This window comes from Haemorhous mexicanus, chromosome 4 (assembly GCF_027477595.1).
Source record: "Haemorhous mexicanus isolate bHaeMex1 chromosome 4, bHaeMex1.pri, whole genome shotgun sequence".
Classification (NCBI taxonomy): domain Eukaryota; kingdom Metazoa; phylum Chordata; class Aves; order Passeriformes; family Fringillidae; genus Haemorhous; species Haemorhous mexicanus.
Window position 1 is genome coordinate 49,446,481 of NC_082344.1, and position 27,621 is coordinate 49,474,101.

Sequence of the window (27,621 nt, forward strand, 5' to 3'; positions counted from 1 at the left end):
TAAAAGGTTATTCCACCTCTCTGTCTTTCGTGTTAAAAGCAAGCAACTACAACAAACTAAGAATTTCAGAATGTGAATCTGTGCCTGGTGTGGCCTGTGTACACTGACAGAATAGCATCCTTGAACTTTTCAGCTGAGGACTGCAATTGGCTGAATAAGTGAAATAAGTGCCTAAACTGCTCTAGCTGCTGCACACTGACTGCACAAAAGTAAAATCCAAGACACTCTAAAGCTACAGATTACAATCAAGGAAGAGCCTGGTGATTTTAGGCACTCCTGGGTTAGGCAGCAGCTACAAGAGCTGCGATCTCATTTTTTGACTCAGGAACCCGAATTCTCCATAAACCTTGCCGTAGGTATTTAAGTACCTTATTGGATCAAGCTGATAAACTCTCTCTCTGTCTTTACCTAAGTATTTCAGATCCTATTATGTTTTGCCTCCCTTTTTATTTCTAATGAGATCTTTATCTTTCTAACATGTAGTTAACTATTTATCCAGTGTGTGGTCATTTTTTCTCATACTAGTGCATACATAATTACTGTGTAACTAAATGACACACTATTGGGCTGGTTTCTTTCAAAAGTACTGAGAATTGACAGCTCAAACTTTCTCAAAGGGAATTAAGATCCCTTGGAAAATTCACACTGCAGTGTTGTACAGTAATGATAAAGATAGTGGTAGCAGTCTAGCTTTGTTCAGCTCAAATTAACTTTTGAAACCAAGCTGCAAATGCAGCTTTGTGGCCACTCATTACTAAAAATTATTCAAAGCCAACTTCTGCCTACCACTGTGTTGCACAAACAAGGGTTAGTGTTTGTTTAACTGAAGTGATGCTGAGCATTTTTCCATTGAAAAATCTCTCTGCTGGAACTATCTCACTAAAGCCCCAAAAGTCTACTAAGCAACACAGAACAAACTGAAACAAAACAAAACCAAGTTGGTTTTAAGCATTATTTCTTAGCCAGGGCTGAAGTGACTCAAACATCAAGCATCAATTCTAATGACTTTTAACTACTTTAGGAAAAAATAAATACCATAAAGCTGAGGCAAAATATTTTTATTCATGATGAAAAAGCAATAAAGTTTTTCTAAACAGATCTGCTTTTAGAAGTTGGAAATTACTGTGGATTCTCAAGAAAAACTTGATTTTCTCTGATATGCATATATCATTACTAATTTTGCATATCATGTTTTTATGTGAGGAGGGTTGGAAACCAGAACTGCAAGGTCCTGGTTGCTGACTCAGTAGGAATTTGGAAGTTTTTTTAACTGCAGCTACAGACACATGGCAGAAGGCTATTGCTATGGAGCCAGGAGCTGACCTTTGACAAGAAATGGATTTCCCAAAATCAGTTTCCTCTGTTCCACAACAAGGAACAACCAGATCAGAGGCATGTGGGGATTAGTCACATGGTAGAGCTATTCTGGAAATACAGAGAAACCACCAGTGCTGTCTTCATGCATATTTGGAAAATGCTTCTCATAAAAACTTACCCATGCTTTGTCAAATTATCTGAATAAATACTCTTCTACAAAGCATTGCCTTCCTGATTGATGGGTAACTTTTCTTTTTCTTTTAATCTGAGAAAATGTTTCGCTGGAAAATTTCAACTAACAGTAATAGAAACTGCAAACTCATTCCACATATGCTACCTTGGTCACTAACTGGCATGGCAAATAAGTAACAATTTATAATGTGAAGCACTCTGAAACTGTTCCCCAGCAGCTAACACATGGAAGGCATGACTACATATGAACTGTTTACAGGTTGTTATGCTGCACACTTTCCTTCTGAAACAATTACAAAAAATATCATTAGAGAGATGTCAAATGTCTCACAGAAGTATTTGGAATGGCCATTTACACAGGGGTGTACTGGGGATTTCACCAGTTTCTTGTGTATGGATTTCAAAAAATAATAAATGGTATTCAACAAAAATTTTATCAGTAGTAATAAGCTTATTTCCCATGAGAGGATTCAACTTCAGCTCAACTGGTCTTTTTCCACTTAGAGCAATCACCAAAGGTATAAAGGCATGGCCTGTTCTGTCCTTCACTGGATCCACCTGAAGTGGAACACGCCAAACTCAGCTAAAGCACTGAGAATGGCATAACAGCCACTTCGGAGTGAAAAGCAAAAGGTAATGGTTTAAATAGTCACAATGTCTGGGAAGGTCCCCAGGGCCATGCATGGTTTGCAGAGGCAGAGCAGCAGCTATGAGCACTTCCTCTCTGGAGTGCTACTAGAGAAAGCTCAAGGTGGCTAAACTTGGATTTTGCTGCTGTCTCTCCCCACCCAGTTTTGGCAACCATGGAAGCAGTGGCTAACATGCCTCTCTATGGCTCCACAAGGTGAGTATGGATCTTTTGCTGCACTGACAGCAGCTACTTTCTCTGTCAGTCCTGCCAGTGTGCTGGGTATCCTAACTTGAGCAGAGGTTTAGGATGCCTTATTCCTGCTGTCTTTCAAAGGAAGAGGTTGCTCCCCCTCCTTCCCTCACACTTCTCCCAAGTCTTCTTCCCTAAGTGAGTTTGCATTTTTTCCAAGGACCTGAGGGATATTTCAATTGTGGTCCTTGTGACTTTGCAACCGTTCCTTCATCGCCCTGCTGAGATGGGAGACACTGAAACATTCACTGTGTAACAATGACTGAGACTAAGGGGTGACTGAGACTCGACAGTTGAAAAGTTTAGGTAGCAGTTTGTCAATTATTCTTCTGTTTGCTAACTTGTTTCCTACTGATTAACTGTTTTCTGTTCTTCAGACTGAATCCAGTCCCTTGCTATAATAGCTTAGCACATTAGGTAATCCCTGTCCTGGCATTAACAAGCACTGTTTGACAGCGCGTAAACCCTCCCACTGCTTCTCAGAAACCATCCCATAATGTCATATCAGATTCTCAGAAGTATTCTCCTAATCTAAATTTCTTTTAGCCATTTACTTCATAATTTTTCTTATGTGTCACTTGCTATCTGTTCTCATAAATCACTTACATAGGGCAATCATGTCCCCTCTCCATCCTCATTTCGGCAAGACAGTGGGGGAGCAAGCATTTCTCCAATTCTTGTTGTGTGGTAAATCTGTTCCAAATTATCCTTTTCTTCCTTCAGTTAGTTATACTTCCTCTTTTTTTACAAATAACCTGACCAGAACTGTCTATTGTGTGACTCTGTTCACCAGTCACGTATAGCACAATGAGTAATTCCTTATCTCAACAGGAAAAAAAAGTCTAGGCTTATATCAGGGTTTTTTTTTTTATAAGTTCCTGTTCTTTCCCATCTTCTGTCATTTCCCATTAATAAACTCTCAGGATCTAGCAATATTTTTTCTTAATAGATGTACATGGTTTGACACTTGCATGACTACAATTCTTCCATTTCTACTATCCCAGTAGTCACGCAGGTCGGTTTCTTTCTGTCTGACATTTTTCTCCTCAGTTTATTGACATCACTTTCTTACTTGCTGCCAAACCAAAAGATCAATTTCCTGTCTTTTTGTGCCAGGGTCACTGATGAAAATATCAACTAAAATTAGTACTAAAGCTGATCCTCAGAAAATGCATATGAAGTGTGTTTCCAGACAAGAAGCTCTTCCTATCTCATGATCCATTTCCATAGGCTTTTAACAGGATCTTTTGGACCTGACAACTTTTTAGCAATTCCATCTTACTCTGTTTTAGTCATAATTCTCCATTTGGCTCATTATAGCATCTGCTTTACTCGAGTCTTAAGAGATGAGAGTCTGAGCACTGCCTGTCTGCAGAATATAATTTCCATTACAAGAACAAAAGCAGATTTAGTTCGTTTGACTTTAGTCTATGTTAGGTAAATTGAAGGGTTATGCGTTACGGTATTCATGTTAGCTTCATGTCTCTCATTAGTTTTTCACTCAAAAATGTGTTCTACATCCCTAATGTACTATTGAGGTAGCTTAATTGTCTATACTTGGTGAATGCCTTTTTCTTCCTTTTTGTAAGCAATACTGTGCTTGCTGATCTGCAGCCAGTGTCCTAGATTTTCTTCCCAGATCATCTGATGGTCATGGCTGTCAGTTCTGTCACATTTGGAAACTTAGTCAGTTCGACCTTCCCTAGCTGAGATTTTATCTCTTTAGATAAAATCTGTTCTAAACTTTCATTCCTTTTATATGTTCTACCTTTAACTCCTGAGGTCAATCTTTGTCATTTGTATTTTAAAGACAAGAATTGCTGCCATCATCATTCTCATCAAAGTGAGAGAAATCTCATACAGACAAATCTCAAAAGCGTCATTGGATCTACTGAAAACAAGTAGTCTCTGGTTAAGACACAGCTGTTTTTGGAGACGAGAAGAGACTTCTCAGCACCACAGACAAACTAGCATTCTGGTAACTGGGAAAGAGGAAAGGGGACCAGCGTCTCCGGGTTCTGGGTGTCACTGCCCCAAATCCAAAATCACCCAGCAGGAGAGAGTTCCTCAGGGCTCTCTTGACAAAGTGGACAGACACCTCCAAAACTGCAATTGAACCAAAAATGAGGACATAGAACCAGAGAATCATTTAGGTTGGAAAAGACTTTTGAGATCAAGTCCAGCTGTTAACCCAGCACTGCCAAGGCTACCACTAAACCATGTTCCTAACTGGCACACCTACATGTGGTTTAGACCCCTCCATAGATGGTGAGTCCACCACATCTTGAGGCAGCCTGTTCCAATGCTTGACCACCCTTTAAGTAAGGAAAATTTTCCCTACAGCCAATCTATACCTCCCTTCAGGCCACCTGAGGCCATTTTCTCATTCTATTGCTTGTTTCTTGGAGATGAGACAGACCCCTACCCCCAGAGCACTGATCAAAACATGAAATCAAACTTGTCCCAGTACTGAGCCCTGGGGAACCCCACTAGAGACTGGCTGCCAAATGGATGTCACTCTGTTCACCTCCATCTCTGGGCCTGGCATGCAGACAGCTTTTCAGCCAGGAACACAGTGCACCTGTCCAAACCATGAGCAGACAGTTTCTCCAGAAGCCTGTGGGAAACAGTGTCAAAGGCTTAAGTAAAGTCTAGGCAAACCACATCCACAGTCTTTTCCTTATCCACTGGCAATTGCCATACTATAAGGCTATGAAGCAGAATTCAGATTTCATGCTGAACTGAAGGGAAATCCCAATGAACATTTGACTGTTTGTTAATTAGCAGCTTATTTAGACAGATAAAAACTGGTTTTGTGCAGCAGAAGTCACTGCATTTAACACATTTCAAAAAAATGCTAGAATTCTTGCCTTTGCCAAAAGAAAGAATCTAAAATAAATCTTGTAAATTTAAAATTCTTTTCTTTTTGGAAAGACTAGTCTCTGGGATGAACTCTAGTACCCTCAGCTATTTCTTGTAGGACTTATGTTCCAGACCCTTCACCAGCTCTGTTGCCCTACTCTGGACTTGTGCCAGCACCCCTTCTTGCAGTGAGGGGCCCAGAACTGGACACAGCACTCAAGGTGTGGCAGCAGTGCCGGGTACAGGGGGACAATCACTGCCCCTGTCCTCCTGGCCACAGTACTGCTGGCAGTCTAGCCCTGTTCAGCTCACCATAACTAACTTTTGAGACCAAGCTGCAAATGCAGCTTTTTTGACCACCTCTAACTAAAAAAAAAATAAATTTCACAACCAACTTTTGCCCACCACTCTGTTGCACAAACAAGGATTAGTGTCTGTTTTACTGCAGTGATGCTGAGGATTTTTCCATTTAAAAATCTCTCTGCCAGAACTATCTCACTAGAGCCCCAAAATTCTACTTAACAACAATGAAAACCTGAAACAAAACAAATCATAGTTTGTTCTGAGCATTATTTCTTAACTAAGGCTGAAGAAACTCAAACATTATCAGCTAAGGTTTTCAAAAGCCATTTGAGAATTTCAAATGCGGCTGGATATTTCCTTTTTTTTGTTGGGGTTTTTTTCCCCTAGAAGAAATGATATTTAAGTTTCTTGGTAGAACAAATAGTTTTCAGGAATATTATGATTTTCTTAAGTATGACTCTTATTTGCCCAATCTAATCTTTCTCCAATTAATTTTATTTTGCCTTTGCTACATGTATCTTTGCAAAAAGTTACAATAGCTGGGTTACTAGCATCTACCTTCAAAGAAAAAGAGGAGAAACAGCCAGAAAGCCATTATTTCTCTTGGAATACAACTACATCTTTGGGTTAACTACTTTTTTGTGGGGTATTTGCCTAGGGCCTGTAAAAATGGGGCTTGGCTCCAAATTTTCAGCACGTAGGTACTAATTTCTAGGTCCACTGTCTGTTCCCTAATCTGGGTTGGTCGTGCTTTACTTTGTTTATACTGCTGTTGATTTCTGAAGATCTTGAATCAGAATCATTGTGCTTAATTTACCTAAAGTAGGGTCAAATACCACTTAAACCACTGTTTTAATATCATCTCATGTCCAATTGGGTTGCACATACTACTCATACAAGGAATTGCTTGGAAAAACATCCAACCAATACCTTAAAAAGCATAAGAAAGGAATTACTTCTACCTCACAGTACTGAAGGCACAGTGCTTTGCAGGTACCTTTGCAGGTACCAACTTCCATAGCCAGCAGTACAATACTGCACTACAGCAGGAAGGGAAAGGACAGTCCCTGAAGTTTTTCTTAGAATGGCCCACATGAACTGCACAATGGAAAGGCTTTGTTGTTTTAAAATATCATTTATCTGACCCTACAAGAGCAGGGGGAGGGGGGAAAAAGGATTTTTGAGTGTGCTATTTTAATGGAGTGGTGGTGGAGCTGCGTGTTATCTAATCTTGAAAATGTCTTTTTTTCCTCTCTTACATAACTATCACATCCTGATGGTAACACAGTGAAAAACTTGAAATTTGAGGGTTTTTTTCTTGTTTAGTTAAATATGCCAAAGGTGGAATAATACACCAAAACCAAAGCTCAAAGAATCAACTGTAGTTCAAAGATATAATACCGTCAACACTGGGTAATACCACAGTCTAACTGGGCCCAGTATCATTTCCAGCAAGGATAAAAAGTAATGCCCAGAGAATAAGGAGGAGGTGAATATATAGTCTAGCTTTCTTGCAAATAATCTCCCAGATACCAGACATTTCTACAATGGGTGAGAGCAATAAAAATGTCAGGCTCCCTACCCATCTATTCCTCCATCCTACTTCAAAACCCTTGTTTCACTGTTTCATTTTTGAAGAGGAAGATGATAGGAAAAACCTCAATTCTTCTGCTCCAAGATGCTAATGCTGGTAAAGACATGAGTATTTTGTGCCTTTACACCGGAATTTATGTAAAATAGCCGACTGCATTGATTGCACTCATGATTGCTTGAATCACTAATGTATGAACTTTTATAGGAATTACTGGAAGTGGCAATGGTGGAAACACGTTTTCATTTCTACTGTTTTAAATTGTTCCATCAGAGGACAGCCTTACTATCCTAATTCCAATCCCACAAGCCCTTGGGGTTTGTCCTGTTTTATTTCTCTTTAGTATTTCCATGAGCAATCTAATCTGAAATGCAAAATAAACTACTGTTTGACAGTACTTTTTTCAGAATTTTACTTTTGTCCAATTGGCAAAGTCAAATACCTTGTGAGGGGTCATAATTCAAAGCAATTCACAACTTCCCACCACAACTGAAGTTCACACTACAGATATCCGTTTTACTTTGATCCTTAAGACTGTGATTTCCTAACTTACTCAATTTTTTAATTAATTACTGTAAGAGACCATCTTTCCTAACCATGTTTAAAATATACCCATGGTCCCCTCCCCTCATGCTTCAATTACTACAACATCTTTTTTCTTTGACTTTAGGAACTTGAAAGCCACTGGATGAAGCTTAGAATAGTTGAAGTCAGACAAAACACCTGGATGTAAATCCAGATGTGTTTGGTTATTTCCAATCATGCCATCTTTGCCTACAGCACTCTTAATAACCGTTAGCATCATCTTCCAGCCTGCCATACATGGAATACAGCTGAAGATAAATATAGTTTGCTCCCTTCGTAAGGCCATATATAAATTTTCCTGATGTGCAAGCTTTGCTTGGAAGGTTTTAAAGGTACTGCTATATTTATCTGAATTTATGACAGCCGTCTAACGTTAAAAAAAAAAGCCACTGTAACAATTATAAATACATAACACTTATGCAATAGGCTTCAAGCTTTCATTAGAGGCTGGCATACACCTGGAAAGCCTAAGCATTTCCCCACTGTGACTACTTTAGGTGGAACAGATCAGGTGCTTCCCCGCAGAGCCCGCCTCTGTGGCACGCTGGCGGGGAGCGCGGCTCGCTGCCCGCCGGGCTGTGACGGCACAGCGGGCGCGTCCGACCCGTCCCGTCCCGCCAGGGCTGGCAACGCTCGGCGAGAGAGGAGGGGAAACAAACCCTAAGGACAAAGAGCTTTTCCTCAACCTTGTAACTTTTATCTTATCGTGTCCTCTATTAAAAGACTAACAAAGAAGGAAGAGGGGCCAGCCCGAGCGGCCCAAGACGAGTGCGAGTAGCAGCCGCAGAGGGAGCGGCGGGCACCCGCTGGGTGATGCCTCCGGGACCACGGCAGCTACAGACCCCCGTTCCCCGCTGCGAACCCTCTCCCCGCCCCGGCGGCTCTGTCCCTGCCTCCCCCACAGCCCTGCTAACGCCCGACCCTCACCACGGCAGCCGCTCCTAGGAGTCAACCCGTAGGGCTGTCCCTCTTGCCCTGCCAGCCACCCGCGGCCCGGCCGGGGCGCTCCCCCCTCCCCGGTGCCGGGCGGGCCGCGGGGGGTTCCGGGGCGCCACCGCCCCTGAGCACGGGCGTTCCCGGACGGGCCCGCCCCGTCCCCCCCACGTGACCCCGCGCCGTTGGCGGCGCGCGCGTGGAGCGGTGTTTTGTAACCTCCCCCCGCCTCCTCCCGCCCCCCGCCCGCGCCGAGCCCGGAGCCCATCCCGGCGTCCGGAGCAGGAGCGCCACACCCCCTTCGCCGCAGCCGCGCAGCCGATGGCAGCGTCCTCTCCCGCCGCCACCGTGGGCTCGGAGCTGCCGCCGGAGCCGGGCGGCAGCGGGGGCCCTGGCGAGGGGACGGACGAAGAGCGGGAGCTGCTGCTGGCGCGGCTGGTGCCCGCGAGCCGCCTGAAGGAAGCGGTGGGCGCGTCCCTGGCGTCGCTGTGCCTCGGCCCCTTCGGCGGAGCCCAGCGCCTCGGGACCCTCGTGGACTGCCTGGTGCTGAACTACCGCCTGCGGCAGGGGCCGGGCCGGGGCCGGGAGCGCGGGGCCGAGGGGCCGCTGCGCTGCTGCGGCTGCGGGAGGTTCCTGGGCGAGCCGGTGACCGTCCCGTGCGGGCACACCTATTGCCGCCGCTGCCTCCGCAGGGAGCTGCGGGCCCGCTGCCGCCGCTGCCGGGACTGGCTGCTGCCGGCGGGGGGCACCAGCACGGCCGCGGCCCCGCTGCGCACCAGCGTCGTCCTCAACCGGCTGGCGGAGAAGTGGTTCCCGGGCGAGTGCGAGAGGGCGAGAGCCGGGACTCGGCTGGAGGAGCTGCTGACCCAGGGCCGCTTCCGAGAGGCGCTGGGCGCCGTCAACCAGGCTCTGCGAGCAGGTAAGGCTGTGGGGAGCGCTCCCTTCCTCCGCCCGTGCCGCCCGCCAGAGCCGCGCGGTCTCCGCCACTGCCGCCCGTGTCCCGGCGGGACCGGGACGGGCTGGTAGCCCAGGGCGGGAGGCTCGTGAGGCCGGGGGTGCGGTGGAGTCGGTGGATGTGCCCTTATCCCCGAGTGCGGGGCCGTCAGTGACCGACACGGGCCGGTGAAGAGCCTCCGAAGTTTTCTCGAGTTTGAAGGGATTCGAGGAACCTCTCCATTGGGAGAGCGGAGTGGAGGGGACGTGCAGCTGCCCGGCCCTTGGTAGAGCGCCCAGCGTGGTAGTGGGGTACACCTGCTTCTGCTTACTCCAGAGGTGTGGGGGAGCGTCCCGCTTGGGCTCCCTCGTGTCTGCCCCCGCACGCTTCAGTTGGACTTGTTTACAGAGCAGTCTGTGGGCTCTGCTTCGTTCTCTGTTGGGTAATCGCTGCGCGCGGGCAAAGAGAAATTGCGTTGGTGTATTTAACCTTGTTTCCTGAGAGAGAGACCTATTTTCAGTCTTAAGTGTCACCAAGACAATTCCCAGCAGGCCGGGCCGAGTTGCATAAGCAGACAGGCACGGAGGGGGACAGGTTGTGTAATGGCAGTGACATCATAGGTGGGTGTGGTTGGAGTTTTATATAGTGTTGAAGAGGGTCCAAAGAGGGGAGGTAGAGGCATGCTTTTGGCCTATTCTATATCCGTCGCAATATATGTGTCTGGCTGGTACCATGGACTCTGAAGATACTCTCAATTTTTCAAAGTTTACTCTTTGTAGAGAGAGTCATGTTTGTGTGATTGATACACCTAGATGGATCCAGCGAGAGATTCCTTCGTCGTTTTAATTTAACTATGGATTTTAACACCTGGTGACACGGGAGGTTCTCTTATGAATTATACCCGGATTTTCTTTTCTGTTCAGTAATTCAGAAATTAATATTTTTACAGATGAAGTGTATTACGTTTATACAGTTGTCTGCAGTGGAGGAAAAAAACCCAAAAGCTTGCATAAGTCTAATCCTTCCAATCTGTTCTGGGGAGATACATTAGGTCCAGTTCCAGAATAAACTGTTCTCAATGTAGGTGGGATTAAGTCGAAGATCTGTATTATATGCTTTTTGTCAACCTAATTTTAAGGGGTTCAGTTTTGGCTATCAATTCTACTTTATTTGCCAGGCTGTTTCCAAAGTGTAGGATACAGGATGGATTTTAGATCTTGAAACTGTAAGATGCAGACTTCTTCCTGAAGTACAGCTTTGGCTCATACAGGTCACAAAGAAATCTCAGTAGTTTTCATGCTAAAGCTGAATCCAGTACTGTTCACATACGTTTATGGGGCTCCTGTTTCATGTTTTAAGACTGCTTTGAAGAAGTAAAAGAGTAAAATACGCAGGTTTTGTTAATCTTTTTTTGTTAATCTTTCTTTTATGGATTTAAGAATATTATTTAAATATTTATGGGGAAAGAATTTTGATTATTCTTTATGTGAATCTGCATCTTCCATTTTGGCTTTGAAATAGGTATAAAATTTGAGTATACTTCCCAGCTGTGATGCTTATTCAAAATTTTATTATTCAAATTCAATATATGGGATAGAATTAAATGCTAAAAGCTCAGTTTAAGGCCCATTGTACAATTCTTTCCTGTGTCTCTAATCCTGAGAATTATCAATATTCTGGAAAAGATACTGAAGAACTTTGGGAGTCAGAGTGCAGACGTACATTAAATGTGAATTTAGAACTGTGGAGTCACAACTACAAATTGATTTTTGGCCAAAAGATAAATTAATAGCTGCTGGTATACTTTCCATCTTCCTTCAGACCATGAATTTTGAGGACACTTAGAGATGGAAAAGATGTAGCGTAAGAAATTTGCTAATGTTTAAAATTATTCATGTTCTGTTTCAGTGTTTCCTTACTGCTGCCTCATCTGTTTTTTTAATGCACATAGTTAAGAAGTTGTGATAAACATAAGTCTGATGTCCTAAATAAGGCATTGATGCTAAACCTCTACTCAAATGGGATCTTTTCATAAGTTTCTTCTGTTTCTGAAATATTTGAAAGAGTCGTGTTTGCTACTGTGCAAAAGTGACTTTAAAAAACTATAAGGAATGCTAACATTCATATAGTTAGTATTTTCCTTCTAGGAGTTGAAATGAAATAGCTTAATTAAAGGAGATCTCTTGAATTTAAATACAAGCACAGCATTGTAAATACAAGCTTGCATTTTACAAGCTTGCCCTTAACCAAGTGTCCTGAAACACACCACTGATGGGTTGAATTTGGTCTGAATCTCAGTCATTCCTTCTGGAGTCGACATCAGGAGATCTGTTGAGCAATCAGTCTCCTGTTTAAGCAGAACAAATACTGTGATCAGAGCAGTTTGCTTAAGGTTTTGTGCAGCTGGATCATGAAAACCTACAGGCTGTCAATTCCACAGCCTCTCTGGGTGACCTGCTCTAAGGTTAATTATCATCATAGTGAAATATCTTTTCCTTATTTCAAGTCTTAACTGCCATTGTTTTGGTTTACAACCATTGTCTCTTTTGTTTTTTCACTGCATACTTCAGTAGAGTCTTCTAGGTAACCCACTTTTGGGTTCTGAAAAGCTGTTGTGCTCTCCCAATGCTTTCAGGAGTTACTTTCTGCTAAATAAGCCCAGTTCTTTTGGCTCTTTCCTAAGGGTTGTGTGTTCCAGCTCTGATTATTAGGGTGGCCCTGTAGTACTGACTGTGTCCTAAAGTATTTCTATGTAGTGTTTTTGATGTGCATGTCTTCTGTTTTGAAGAATTTAGCATATTAAGAACCATGTAAAAAGCATGCAGAATCAGATCAGAGGTGGTCCATTTATTGGTATGTTATACTTACAGTAAGAGCAGATGCTTTGGAAGTAATATAAAGCTCTTATATAAAATATAAGAATGTATATTGAATGTGTTCTTTTGTGTAAACCTTTGTATACTTTCCTATTAGTGTAATAATAGATACACACAGCTCTATGCTGTAAATACTTGGTGCATTTTTTTGTTAAAATAATTAGTCTTTGGGATGCTAGAAGTGAGTGACTTCTGTATTTACAATATATTTGGTCACTGAAATTGAAACTTCAAGAACTAGTTATGTTTCTGCTATTTTTAAGCCAAAGATTCAAAATTACTTTGCATCCTCTCTTTAGCTGAACAACATTAAAATACGTTGCTGAAACATTGCAAAATTGTTTTTTCATTGTAACAAAGCCTAGAAATCGAATTGTGGTAAAAAAATTGAATCTATAAATTTAGATAAAAACAGAGAATTTTTTGTGTTGGAAAAGACCTCTCAGATCATGAAGTCCAACCAGTAGTCCAGCAGTGCTGAATCTATCACTAGACCATGTCCCTAAGTGCCAAATCTATATATCTTTTAAATCCCATCAGGGATCGTGTCTCCACCGCTGCTGTGGGCAGTCTGTCCCCATGCTTGACAACCCTTTCAGTGAAAAACTATTCCCTGATACCCATGTTAAACCTCCCTTGACACCATTTCCTCTCATTATGGTGCTTGTTACCTGGGAGAAGAGACAGCCAACCCCCCCACAATGGTCTACCACCTCCTTTTAGGTAGTTGTAAAGAGTGATAAGGTCCCACCTGAGGCTTCTTTCTCCAGGCTAAACTCAACCTTTCTTCATCAGCTTGTGCTTCAGAGCCTTCACCAGCTCCATTGCCCTTCTCTGGACTCGCTCCAGCACCTCAATGTCCTTCTTGTAGTGAGGAGCCCAGAACTGGACACAGGATTGAAGGCATGTCCTCACCAGTGCTGAGCACAGGGGGACAATCACTGTCCTGATCCTGCTGGCCTCACTAATCCTTATACAGGCCAGGCTGTCTTTGGTTTTCTCAGCCACCTGGGCACACACTGGCTCATTTTCAGCTGCTGTTGAACAGCATTCCCAGGTCTTTTGCCACTGAGCAGATTTCAGCCACTTTTACCCCAGCCTGTAGCACTGCAGGGGGTTGTTGTGACTAAAGTGCAAGACCTGGCCCTTGGCCTTGCTGAACCTCATGCCAATAGCCTTGGCCCATTGATTGTGTCCAGATCCCTCTGCAGAGGCTTCCTGCTCTCCAGCAGGTCAACACTCCCACCCATCTTGTGTCACTTGTGAACTTTTGGTGCACTTGATCCCCTTGTCTAGATCGTGGATGAAGATATTTACTGCCCCCAATACTAAGCCAAGGAACAGTACTAGTAATCATCTACCTTTGGTCTTCTGAATGAATATTCAGACCCAGTTTGTCATATCTATTGATCATTCAATGACTGTTTGTATGTTTAGCAGCAGAGTTGGTATCTCAGCTAAACTCTGTTTTGTACTAATTCAGTTGGAATCACACTTTTCTCTTTGAAAAAAAAAAGTGGGTAAAATGCCCACCTGCTGTAGACTTGAACTCACATTTTTATCTTTGAACTAGCCCTCATTTCCCCCTAGGAAAAAAGGCTCGGAGTTTCTCAGGTCATGTTCTGCACTTGAAAGTCTGAAACAGATGAGCTTTCTCTGATTCTGTGCAAATAGGCAGCTTATCAGAGAACAAAGACCTGCACTTACTGCTGCCTCTGAACAAAGGAGTTTGATTTGCTACTAACTCTGTTGGACATCAAAGAGTCAAATACAACACAAAAATCTGTCTGAAGAGTTTAATCTGAGCTCTCACCTTGCTAGGCTATAGCAGTTACAAAATACAGACACAGGAAATCAGAGTTGTTCTGCTTGCAGAATTAGTGTTTTACTCAAAGAGAGTTTCCCAGACTTCAGTTAAAACAACCATTTTATTATGTCAAATGAGAAAATGAAACAAACTGGTTTTGGCAATATTTATGTTTGAGGGGGAACCATCAACTCAAAACAAAGACAAATCAGGAAGACACTCTACTTTCAGCTAAATGAATTATTTTCTGATTTTCTTAACCCTTTCTTTTACATTAAGATCTTTTTACATGTAGCATTGTGAATCTAAATACAAAGCAGTGTGTTCCAATCTATGGGAACATTGGCCAGTATGCCTTCTGACTGTAGAATAGGCTAATGCTGGAAATTTATGAGAAGTTATACTAGACATCTAGAATAAACTAAGAATATTAAATTGAAATTATAGCCTCCAAGAAAGCCTTTTTGAAACAAACTAAAATAACTATTTTATTTTAGTATTGTTGTGAACCAACCTTTGACTAGTTTATCTCATTCAATGAAAACCAGGTCTATTTTAAAAAACAATTAAGATCAAAACAGTGTTCTGGCACTTTTTCTAAGCAGCAGCTGCAATTAGTTGTGTTACAAAATCGTAGTTTTGGTGGCAAGGAGAAGGGTGTCCTTCCCATTTATAAGCTGCTGTACTGAAAGTTCAAAATGCTATATGTTGGACATGGGAACTTGTCCTTACTTGACACATTCTGGTTTTTTCCCACTCTAGAAGTTCCACTACTACAACTCCTTACAACAGGGCTGCCAGCTGGTGCTAAAGGCTTTCTGGAATTGGCTGTTTTTATCACATAGTGATAAGGCCTGGTTCTGGTACCTCCCAGACAGATGCCACTGTGAAAGTGGCATCTCTCCAGCCACAGTCAGAAGGGGGTCGGGTACTATAAAATCAAATATGCAGTCTGCAGAAAAACTTGGGTATTTGAAAGCAAACTTTGTAATACTTAGGCTTTTAATACAAGTGTGGTGAATTCCCAGGTTTCTGTGGTTTTGATTGGATGTACTGTAAAGATAAAGTTTACTTAGTCCTCAATTTTTGTTGTCCCAGCAGTACTGAGCAGTGCTTTGTGAACCTTTCTGTTCTGAGCCTTTATTATTTGAAAATAAATTTTTTTGATGCTGCAAGCTACATCAGGATACAAAATTTCTTCCTTAGCTTACAAGACATGAACTGGGAATTACTGCTACTTTTGTTAGCCAGACACTAGGGAGTGAGGGAGAAGATACTCCACTAATTTTGGAAGCATTGTACAAAAAAATTGTAATTATGACATATCATATGAAAGCAAATTTAATTAAAAATTATGAAATTCTGATTTTTAAAAGATTTTACCTAATTTCTGTCTGCAGATTCCAGTGACTTGATGCTAAGAATTTACAGAGCTGAGTCATATGTTGGCCTCCAAGAATATAAAACAGCCATAGAAGATCTAAATTTTGTTATTTCCAAAATGCCAAATTGGCCAGAGGTAAGTTGCTATAAACTCATCATTTTTCAATATTGTGTTTGTAAAATTAATAACTTCCAAATTGTAATTGCATCGATTTAAAAAACTAAGCCAGCTACTTTAAATGTTGTCTCTTAAGACATGCAAAATGCTAAAAGTCATCTTTAAAACAGTTAACTCATATGAGTCAGGCTCCTGATGAGTATGGCAGGTTTGGGCTGGTTGACAAATACGCTGGGAGTTGGAATAGTTCACAGTGATGTAACCTGTAACAGCTGGGGTTTGGGGCTTGTTTTGTTTAGTAGTTAATTTTTGTTAACAGAGGGACACTTTGCTGTTTCAGCTTGAAAAGTTTATCTTCAAAAAGCCTAAATAAACTCAAGTGAGAGCTGAGCTTTGCAAGTAATATGGGCAGCTGGGGAGTGTGTTGTCTTCAGAGTGCATGTTGTTGCACTGTCTAAACTCTGAACTCAGCAGGAGCAGCAAGATCTTGCCACACAAGGGGAGATAACTGCAGTTGTCTTGTCTTCTGCAATTCCTTTCAGCAATTCCTTGGCTACTGCAAATTCATAAATCCTCTTGCTTTTCACCTCTCAGTGTTGACAGTACTGTCTACTATTTTCTGCCTATTTGGAAAGAAGCATCACTTCATTTAAGTGAGCTTGGTTTAATGGATGGATTCCTGTAACAGTCCTTAACCTCTGTAGGAAAATAAATTGTCTGTAAGAGGAGGACTAGCAAACTTCCCTTCTTCGGAATTCATCTTAATGGAAAGTGCCCAAATCCATCAAAGAGGATGCGTGTCCTCATCTGACAGTCTTGTTGAACAGTTGATGTTATTGTTCATACTGTCAGTCATTCTGTAGAAGCTGCATTCTAGCCTTTGGTAGAGTAGTTTTTGGTTGTTTTGTTTTGTTGGGGGTTTTTTTGTTTGTTTAGTTTGCTTTGTTTAAGTTTAGTTTCTGGCCCATTATCCACATTCCTATATACAAATATATATTGTTTTAACTTTTTTTTTATACCTGACAGTTTTATCTAACTTTTTCTATTACTGTCAGTGCAACTTTTAAAAGTTGAGATAAGTTCTTAGTTCTAATGTCATCTACTTTTGAGTAGGCTCCACAAAATCCAGTAGACTTTCCTCCCTGTTTTTTTTATTTCAAGGAAAACAATACACAGATTTTTTTTTTTCTCTTAGCTGGTGTCCAGTGTTGAAGCATAAAATATAGTTGGAAAAAGCAATTCATTCTGAGAACATTGTTTTGTTTCAGGAATATAGGTTGAGATATAAGTAAGGGGTGAACAGTTGTATGGATTGTTTTATTTGAATTCACCATTCTGAAGGCTGGAGTCATAAAGCTTTTAATGAAAGAGAGGGCAAAAAAAGTATTCTGTAAGCTGTTGTGTGAGGTTATGTAATAATTTGCATTTTCTGCCCCTCTTCTTCCTCTCCAAAAGCTCACAGAAGAGGGAAATTAAGGGGTGTGAATTCAGCACTAGTGAGGTTTTTTTAACCCTTTATGTAAGACAAAACAAGGTAACTGGAAAAAAACTCGCACCAGCATATCCCATGACTTTTCAAACACTGTAATGGATATGAGTTAGACAAGGGATATGGATCACACACACTGTGCACACTTCAAATTTGTTAAAGCCAGATTCTTTCTGTCATGGCAGGCTCTAATTCTAACACTGTTGCAATGCCTGTAAGATCAATACTGCAGTTCTCCTTATTCTCTACAAATGTTTTAGTTGTATCTGTTTCTCAGGTCTACTTTCAGAAAGGAAAAGTTCTGCAAGACTCTGGCTTTGTAGGAGATGCCTTACAACTGTTTCTACAGTGCTTAGCCCTTGATGAGGACTTTCTTCCAGCCAAGCTAGAAGTAGAAAAGGTAATTTTATTTATGATACTGGATTCTCATCTCTGACCTGACTCCTTTATGAAACTCTCATTATGATAGACTTTGTGCATCTAATATCTTCATTATAGACAGAAAATGTTCAGATGGCAGATTCCTTTTAATATATTTCTTAAATCATACTATGTCAGAGAGTTAGTCCAAATGTACACCTTTTTACATCCATCTTGAAAAGTACATGTGCGTTGGAAGTTACTAAGTGAATATGTAGAACACTGGAAAGGAGGCAACAAGTGACATTTTCCAAGTCAAAACCCTCTGTGCCTGGAGCACAAGAGTTTTTCCTGTGATAATAAAAATTTATATTGAAATGCTGCATAATACTGAATTTATAATGTCTAACTCTGTTTGACTTGTAGTAGAAAAGATTTCTAGATAAATTTCTTTTCCAGCAATGTAGCTGTGTAGGTTTCTGTTTGTTTTCAACTCTGCCAGTTACTGCTTGAATAAAGATCTGTTCGTGAGAATAATTTCATGTAGATTACCTTCTTAGTTTTTGATACGTAAATTTATAACAAAGGTATGTCTGGATTCTTTTTCATTGTTATTAACATTGAGCTGTTTTTTCTAGATATTGTGTGATGTTTTGTCACCAGAGAAGTTAGGTGAGAGTCTGAAGGAATCTGCTTGGAATTCACCCCATATTAGAAATAAACCTTTTATACTTGGTTCTGACATGACTGCATCTTATTGCAACTTACAGCTTTGTCCTCCACAGGTAATAAAAACTGTACAGTAACTTCTGTCTTTGATTTATATACATTAGATATACTGAGACCCTTGTCACACTTTCCAGCGTAAATACTGTCTTTGTGTAGTTGGCTAAATTGGAGGAAAAGAAGCAGGATTTGGAAGTAATTTATTTTCATTTGTAGTGTTAAAACTCCTCATTCTACTTCACCAGAATGAGTAATAAATTCAGTATTAGAAGGTACTGAAGGTATATGAGGGACTTCAAAATAAGAGAAATAAAATTTTTCTAAATTTTTTAAGCAGATGAAATACAATTTTTGTTTTATTTAAAGTGGTTGAAGATTTCTGAATTTTGTTAATGCTAAGCAAATTTGAGTACTGTGTTGACATAGAAATTTTTCTAGTTAACTAATAGGTACCCACTAACTGTGAGTATCAGTTTGGCTTATATATCTTTGCACAGTCTCATCTCACATACTTTGATTTGTGTTACTCTTAGAATACAGTTTGGTTCATCTTATTGTTCCAGAGTTTAGGAGGATCAGATGTACCAGAGCCTGTGAGTGGAAGCTTAAATCGTGCACAGTCTGCCCATGCTCTTAACTCAACAAAAGACCTTGCCAAGGAAGACGGCTTAAAGAGAGTGTCTTCTGAACCCCTTCTCTCTGGCCAAGGAAAAGGTGCTTTGTTAAAAAGAAAGCTTTCCTTTTCAGAACAGGATACAGTTGTATGTGAAGATGGAAGAAACAAACACAAAAAGCAAGGAGGTAATCAGTCACTTACTGCACTTACTATGAAATTTAAAGTATTTACTCCTTTGTGCCTTTGTTTGAAGAAGTATCTTGTCCTCCTTTTCCTTAGAAAATACAAAAAGGGATATGACACTGGCTTTTGGAACAATCCCAGGGGATTTGATTGATGTATCAGATTTTGAGTGCTCTCTATGTATGAGGTAAGATTTCATCCTTGATTCAATATTAGTTGCAGATGCTTGGCAGCACATCGGTTACATGTACTAACTGAGGTACTTGTAAGTTTTTATGAGTTCTGATATCAGTCAATTACTTGCAGCTTTTCGCAATCCCTGTGCTTAAATGTATATTAAATGTCACTTGCTACAATACTGTATACTGTAGGACTATTTTAATCAAGCTGCCCTTTTAGTTAAACTTGGCAGTGTTAACTGGTCACCATCAAAGAACAGGATCTTTGGTGGTTAAATGTTAGGGGTTCTTCAGTCAGTAAAACTTATTTTGGGAAGGTTAATGTTTAGAAGCATAGCCTTGTATTGTGAACCTTGTATTTGTTTGGGAGACAGATGCTTCAGAATGTTAGTCCACTTAAATGTACCTGATGTTCTATTTGAAAACTCTTACTGAATAATCTTGATTTTCAAAATAAATACCATAAAAAATATGGTGTATACAAAACTATTCATAGTTATGTTATTAATATGTAATACTGCTGTTAAAGCAACCCAGTTTCTCAAAGAATCACGTAATTTTGTGTATTCTGAATCTCTGTGTAGGGAGACCAAAATCTTTGTATATTGGCTAAATACTTAGTTACCTAGAGTTTTGGAATGTGTCCAACTTCATCAGAAAACAAAACAGTGGGTGTTGCAGTAAAGGAAACAAACTGCAGTATAGAGGAAAAAGTAGAATAAGGAGACTTGGGACTAATTGTTTCTTTGCTTTGTTATTGTATAACTAGTCTTAAAAATCCAAGAGATTAATCACTGACATTTTTAGAAAAACGCAGACTGGCCATGACGTCTAACTTCTGATTATTTTGTTTCAGGCTATTTTTTGAGCCAGTAACAACCCCTTGTGGACATACTTTTTGCAAAGGTTGTTTGGAACGGTGTTTAGATCATGCTCCACAGTGTCCACTCTGTAAGGAGAGCTTGAAAGAGGTATTGTTTCTCAGTAAAGCTCACAAATACAAATAATGTATAATTTTAAAGGCTGTTTCACTTGAACCCAACAACTTGGATTTGCTTGGGCTGTGGATAACTGCTAGAATGGAAAAGGGTCTCACAGTCTTAGAGGTTTTATGTTTCTGTGACCATTTGCTTCAGTGGTGTAATGCAATCCTACATATTTGTAAACTTTGGTATCTATTCAGTTAAACTTCTCTGTGATTTCTATACACTTTTCTTACTGGTATTGCTGTATATCCTGGGAAATCAGTTCTGTCTGTGGTAAGCTTAGAGATACAAACTGAGTTAGACATTCAAATTGTCAGACACTAAGAACTTACACAGAGGATCTAATTTTCAAATATTAGAGTATAATTAAGTTTTAATTAATGAAGTATAAAAACTTCAGAGCTGTAAGTTTTTATTAGTTTTGTCACATTTAATAGATGATATTTTTATTTAAAAAGCTGCATTTTCTCAAGTCTTTCGTAAAGATTCATGAAAATAATTTTTTTTAATTGATTACAGTACCTTGCAAGCAGAAAATACAGTATCACAGAACTGCTGGAAGAATTAATAATGAAATACTTGTCTGATGAATTATTTGAGAGAAAAAGAATTCATGCTGAAGAAACTGCAGAACACTCCAAGTAAGCTTCCTGTCTTGAAAATCTTGAGAAATTAGTATGGAAATCCTTGTTAGAAATGTTTTTTTTCTTTTTTTATAGTTATTAATTGTGGTATATTATGGGTGCAAGGAGTATGAAGCTTGTCCAGGTCTCTCTGGATATCATCCTGTCGTTCAGTTGTGTCAACCACACCACTCAGCTTGGGGTCATCAGCAAATTTGCTGAGGGTGCAGTGGATCCCTTTGTCTATGTCATTGATGAAGACATTAAACAGTGCTGGTCCCAATATGGACCCCTGAAGGACACTGCTGGTTACTGGGACTGTGACCCATTGACCTCTACCCTCTGGGTACAACCATCCAACCCTTTATTATCCATTTAACAGCCCACCCATCAAATTCATCTCTCTCCAACTTGGAGAGGACATTGAGGGGGAAGCTCTTTACAGAATTTCAGATAAAATGACATCTGTAGTCCTTCCCTTGTAACTCCATCATAGAAGGTCACTAGGTTGGTCAGGCCAGGTTGAATGAGTAACCAGGCTCTGAGTAACCTGATCTGGTGGAAGGTGTCCCTGCCCACAGCAGAGGGGTTGGAACTAGATGATCTTTAAGGTCCCTTCCAACCTAGGCTGTTCTCTGATTCTATGAAACATGTTTCTCCTTCCATTTCTCTTTCAGCATGCACTGTCAGGGAACTTTGGTTTTAGCTTTGCTGCTGTTAATGAAGTTGTCTTCAATTCACTGCAGAGTCTCAGAGACTTTAATTTCTTGCAAAGCAATTAATGATAGACATTAATCTTACACATAGATGTAGATTACAGATATAATAAAAAAAAAAGTTGGGATTTTTTGTAAACATGCTTATCTCACTGAGAGTTCTTCAGATACATACAGCATCATGTATTGTAGATATGACTGTTAAAAAACTATTTAACACTACAGCTCATGCAACTTACTTAACAGAATCCATCCAGTAAATTTACATTTTATAGTCTGAAAGGCATTAAAATTAAATTAGTAATGTTTTCATGATAACTTGATTTTATCTTGATAACTTGATTGTATGTATAGTTGATCTACTATCAACTATACATACTTGATAAAATGGGATTTAAAAATACTTTGTTTTTCAGTTATGCCTGCTTAGGCATATTGCAAGATGCAAATTATATACTGGGTTGCATCTTGTGATCTGGAGTCCCTCCTTGAAAATAATCTAAATGGTGACCTAGCCACTGTGTAGTTACTAGTGCATCTTTTTACTTACAGGAAAACTGTCTCTCTGAGGGCTTAATTGCTTTTATAGCTCAAATTAAAGCAAAAAATGGAAAAGTAGCTGACACCCCCTGCTCAAAACAGAGCCCTCCATTCACTGACTAGGTACTCACTACCTACATAACAGTGAGTCTTACTGTCCAGAATGTATGCAAATCAGTACACAGGTATTCAGCCAGTGTTACAGGTACATGAGTTTGTCATTCATGAAAGTTTCTACAACATATTTTGACTTTGCAATGAGTGCTTTATGACCTCAAACATAGCAGACATACTGAAAAAAATGTATTGTCTTGTCATAGCTCAATGTTCAGATTTTGAAGGTGTATATTTCTTTTTATGTTCTCTTGAAGCTTAACCAAGAATGTTCCAATGTTTGTTTGCACTATGGCATATCCTACTGTGCCTTGTCCTCTACATGTATTTGAGCCAAGATACCGACTCATGATTCGCAGGAGTATGGAAACTGGAACTAAACAGTTTGGGATGTGCATAAGTGATTCTCAAAATGGGTAGGTTTACATCCTGATTCTAAGCTTCCATCTCTTTTGTGATTTTAATTACAGAAAGCATCTTTTCAGAAGTGTGCAATTGCATTACTGACGAGGTCTCTTTTTAGTTTTGCAGATTATGGTTGCATGCTGCAAATTAGGAACGTTCATTTTCTGCCCGATGGACGGTCTGTTGTTGATACAATTGGTGGAAAGAGATTTAGAGTTTTACGGAGAGGGATGAAAGATGGTTATTGCACTGCAGACATTGAATATTTGGAAGATGTTAAGGTATCCAGAATGATGTCTAAATACCTACTAGTATTAATATATCAAGATTTTTGCTTGATTTGTTCTTGAAAGCTCTCTTTCAAATTTTTACATCCTTAGAAACCAGCTTAATTTTTTTATTACTATAAAACAAATAAGAAAACCATAGTTTTTGTTTCAACAATAGTTTGAAGCTGTAATTTTAAAAATATCACAATACTTCTTTACCATTCAGTCAGTAGCAGTCAAGGTTGCAAAAAACACCAGAAATGTATCTAAACATAGTTGAAATTGAGTGTTTTGATTTTAGCTTAAGCCCCTTAATTGTTTCTTTATCACTAATCATATTTTCATAACTTTCCTCCTACAGGTTGCTGATGAAGAACTAAAGAAATTGAGGGAGCTTCACAATTTCGTGTACAATCAGGCCTGCAGTTGGTTTCAAAACTTAAGAAACAAATTTCGCACTCAAATTCTTCAGCACTTCGGACCAATGCCTGACAGGGAGGAAAATATACAGGTGAGACATCATTTAATAGTCATTATTAGATACTTATTTCTAAAAATAAAAGCCCTATTACCAACTACTAAGTATTAAAAAAAACCCTCCCACTTTCTTCTCCAGCTTCAAAGACAATAAGGCTTGGACTTTGTTTTTCTTACAATGAGCAACAAAAACCAATTCTGTCTCTGGTCAGCAGTTTCTCCAGGAAGGGATGATATGCTGATGTTGAAATAAAACCAGAAAACTGAAAACACTTACGTTCCAGTTACAGTTAAACTGTTAGTTTTTGTAAAGCTGTCAGAATTCAAAGTGAAAAGGCTCTCTATTTTGTCCCTATGAAAGTAAAGAAACTGAATCTGCCATGTGCAGGCCTCTGTCAAAGAGGTAATCACAAATAACAGAGCAGAGCACAGAGCAGGTCCCACACAGTGAGCAGGTACCCCTCCAGTATCAGCATCTGTGGCAGTACATGTGTATCCATGCCTCCAAGTGACAAGGTCTTAAGGGCTTTCTCTTTGTTGGTGATGAGGTCCTGTACCTAAACCTGGTACTTTGATGTCATTAGAGGAGGATATGATAAGAGTCACTGTAATGATAAGAAATGATTTAACATGACAGGGTTTTGGGAGTTTTGCAATATTGTTAGATGGTTTAAAGTGTACAGGGATTTGGCCACCCTATTCTGTGGGATCTCGCCACATTAACCTGTCTAGGGGACTGTAGATGCTGTAGAGGCCAGTGCAGGAAGTCAGAAGGGATTTTTAGAACAATTTAATAAAAATAGATTTAAAACAGCATACTAGGAAAGAGGAATATGTGTGCAAAACCAGAATAATTAGCAAGGTAGCAATACTATGGATATGTACCTGAGATTTAGAATAGGACAAAAATGTGTCAGCTGTGTGGTAACGGCACAAGCGAGGAAATGTTATCCTGGAGTGTACCACTACCAGTAACAATTTTGTAGATCATTTGAGGTACATAATATTCTCTGCAGTGGTAGGACCTCTACTGAGGAGAATTAAGTCCAGTTCAAGGCCTGACATCTAATGGTTGCTGTTGGTAATTAAACTACAGGAAAAAGTCACGGAGTTTTAACTGCTTAAAAGAAACTAACTAAATAGTCCTACTCTGTCAAGAAGGTAATGAGAAAGGGAGTGGAACTGGGAGGTGGCAGAGAAGTCCATCAAATAAAGGTAATTATAATGAAAACATTAGGCTTCAAGAATATTCAAGCCTTAAGAACAACATGACAATATTAGATTTCATTTTTATCAGAGAGATTTGTCATTGGGTGGCTGTCCTGTACTTAGCCATCTTTTCCCAAGGAATCTATGAGCTTCCTATATTGTCTTAAAAATAATTGCTTTATCAAGCTTTGTTTTAAGTATACTTTGTTTGACTTCTCACTTAAAGAGAAGGGATCCTTCCAGCACTCTTCTAATCTCATAGATCTGAAATTCTCAAGTTAGTATCAAAATTTAAAGTAGTCTTGGTCACTGATGACTTTATCTTTTGATGTCTTCATGGTAGTCTGCTATGCAGCATTGGTTATTGGTAACCAGCTTATGTTTTATTTCTAGGCAATGCCCAATGGTCCTGCTTGGTGTTGGTGGCTTCTAGCTGTTCTCCCAGTAGACCCCAGATACCAGCTGTCAGTTCTCTCCATGATGTCTTTAAAAGACCGTCTGATAAAAATCCAACATATCCTCACCTATTTTTCTAGAGACCAGTCCAAGTGACTAACCGCCTGGGTCTTCCTGAAAAGTTACTGTGTTCTGGTTGTAGTAGCAGCTGGAATTTTTGCTGCCTTTGCACATCTAGCACTGGTTTGAGAAGTGTAATGGAACTGGTTTTTCTCTCCACCCTCCTGGCTTCCTGAACCCCATGGTTCATTGGATGCACACTTTCTTCAGCTATGAGAGAAGACCACTGACTATTGCACAAAGTCAATCCAGCTAGATACGTTTTTCACGTTATCTGCATTAAAATTTGCACTATGTAGAAAAGAACCTTTTTGAGACTTGATCATTTTAGGAATTGACTTTTCTAAGCTGTGGAAGTGCAGGACGTAAGGCTGACAGTCCAAGTTTACAATATTGACGAGGTAATAAAGGTTTTGCAAATGTTTGCCTCAACTGGTTTTTTTTGCTGTTTGCACAAATATTTGAAATATAGTATTGAATGTCACAGTTGGATATTACAACTCTTGTTTAACTAATTTGACTATGAATATGGCACAGATTTTTTTTAAGTTATCTTGTAAATGTATGCATCACAAAACAGGTGACATGAACTGTATGCTGAACTGAGAGCCAACTGTAAGGAACAACTGCAGAAAAAAAGGTACTTCAGTCTAAAAATACTAAAACTGTGAATATGGTTTACATACCTAGGCCAGTACATTTTAAAGAGGAAACTAAAATCTAAATGCTAGTACCAGTTACATTTCTACTGGGCTTTTCAGGCTGTTCTTCCAGAGCACACACTTAGTTTGTAGAGCTTAGAAGAAGAAATGTTAAGTGTGCGCGTGCGTGTGTCTATCGGGGATTGTGCATCCAGGATTCAAAAGCTTAAAGTTTTATTTGAACTTTTTAAGTTGGTGCAAGTGTGAGTTCTATGCCTTATTCATATAAATAGTAGAGCACACTGCAGTGGCAAGGTTAGCATCATGCTGCCAATAGGTACTTTTTGTAATTAAAGGTTTGCATATTTGTGAATATGTCTGATACTGGCTTTCTTGTATGTAAATCATTTGTAAAATATTTCTTAAATCTTGCTTTTGCTAATATATTTAATTTTCAATAAAAGCTAAAAATTTGTAATATTTTAAATTTTGTCAGAAACTTACTTTCCTTTTCCATATGCTTCTATTCTGGGATCTTAAGTAAATCAGAAGCTGCTGTTTAACCTACATTAAGGTTGTGAGCACTTCATGACATAACAGGTATGTTCATAATCTCTTTCTGATTATAGTACCTGTCTCAGACTGATTATTAGTCAGAGAAGTTTTTCCTAGTGTCCTGCTTTTATTTGTACTTGGTTTAAATCAGGTATGAAGTTGGCATTTTGCAAAACTTAAAAGTTGTAGGGAACTGTTCTTGCAGAGCAGTGAGGTATTTCACTGACTTGCTAGTCAGATACTCTGGCCTTGTTCTCTTCTGGAGTTCACGGCTGGAGGTATTACAGGCAGCCTGAAATCTGCTGGGTCATCTTCCAATATCAGTTTCTATCTAGGGTAAATTTCCCCTTTAGGGTATGACTGAAGTCCTGGGTGAATATTTGGAAAGCTTTGTTTGCATATCAAGAAAGGGAATCCTCTGTTTTTCCTCTTCTGTATGCTATACCCTTAGAAGAGTAATCTTTGTATCACCATGATCTTCTTAACAATACAGGTGGCAGGATTTTTATTCCTTGTCAGTAAAAAGTCCCTGTAGGCAGGCTTGAAATACCCAAATAAACTAATGGTAATTTTCTTGTTTCATTCTTGCCAAGGGCTTGAGTTTGAAATTGAGTATTCCCTAGTCTGCTGTAAGATGTGGCTTTTAAGTGTCTTTATAAGCTCCCATGATTTCTTAATACAGTAAAATTTAAGTGTCAATTGGGTTGCACAGCCCTGTGCATGAGTGAGTTTTACTTCTGGAATTTTATAAACTATGTAAGGCAAAGCTTTATTGAAGAAAAACAACTACAATATAAAAAGCAAATTTACTGTATTTAACAAATGCTGCATTAAGGCTAATTATAAGTAGCCAATCTTCAGTAACCATTCCATTGATGTGATTATTGTAGGTGCTCTTGGGAATGATAGAAAATTGAGATTGGAGATGAAAGATTTTCAAGAGGTTTCTCAAATTTGAATTTTTTAAAGTGAATATTTTATGTACCAGATTGTGTCATTTTGTGCAGTTACAGTGGGGCAGAACGACAAACTCAGCGTTTGCAAAGCCCTTTCAGTAAGTAGGTTGGAAAGAGTACCATGCTGTACTTTGTACATTGTATTTTGAATTTGGGGAGTACTTTCTTACAGTTACTCTTTAAATTTTCTTCCCCTCCCCTTCCCCATCACACATGGGTTCTTTAGCTATCAAACAATAAACAACACCTGGTAAAGGACAAAGTTGGAACACCTTATATT

At 39.8% G+C, this 27,621-nt stretch overlaps 2 protein-coding genes across 11 annotated transcripts in view; one reads left to right on the forward strand and one right to left on the reverse strand.

Annotated features, from left to right (window-relative positions):
• TRMT9B (tRNA methyltransferase 9B (putative)) overlaps positions 1-8,806 on the reverse strand; it is a 114,133-nt gene extending 105,327 nt beyond the window's left edge. For all 10 annotated transcript variants that reach the window (XM_059844774.1, XM_059844779.1, XM_059844777.1 and 7 more), the window contains exon 1: positions 8,658-8,806. The gene's annotated coding sequence lies outside the window, so the exon portion shown is untranslated. The remainder of the gene's footprint in view (positions 1-8,657) is intronic.
• A 155-nt stretch (positions 8,807-8,961) lies between these two features.
• LONRF1 (LON peptidase N-terminal domain and ring finger 1) lies at positions 8,962-26,317 on the forward strand. The gene is made up of 12 exons (XM_059844783.1): positions 8,962-9,582; positions 15,681-15,799; positions 17,548-17,670; positions 18,269-18,415; positions 18,920-19,157; positions 19,252-19,342; positions 20,191-20,305; positions 20,840-20,961; positions 22,571-22,729; positions 22,837-22,999; positions 23,349-23,498; positions 25,067-26,317. The coding sequence occupies exons 1-12, from the start codon at positions 8,985-8,987 to the stop codon at positions 25,223-25,225; spliced, it is 2,184 nt and encodes a 727-aa protein (XP_059700766.1). The 5' UTR covers positions 8,962-8,984; the 3' UTR covers positions 25,226-26,317.
• Positions 26,318-27,621: the final 1,304 nt, after the last annotated feature.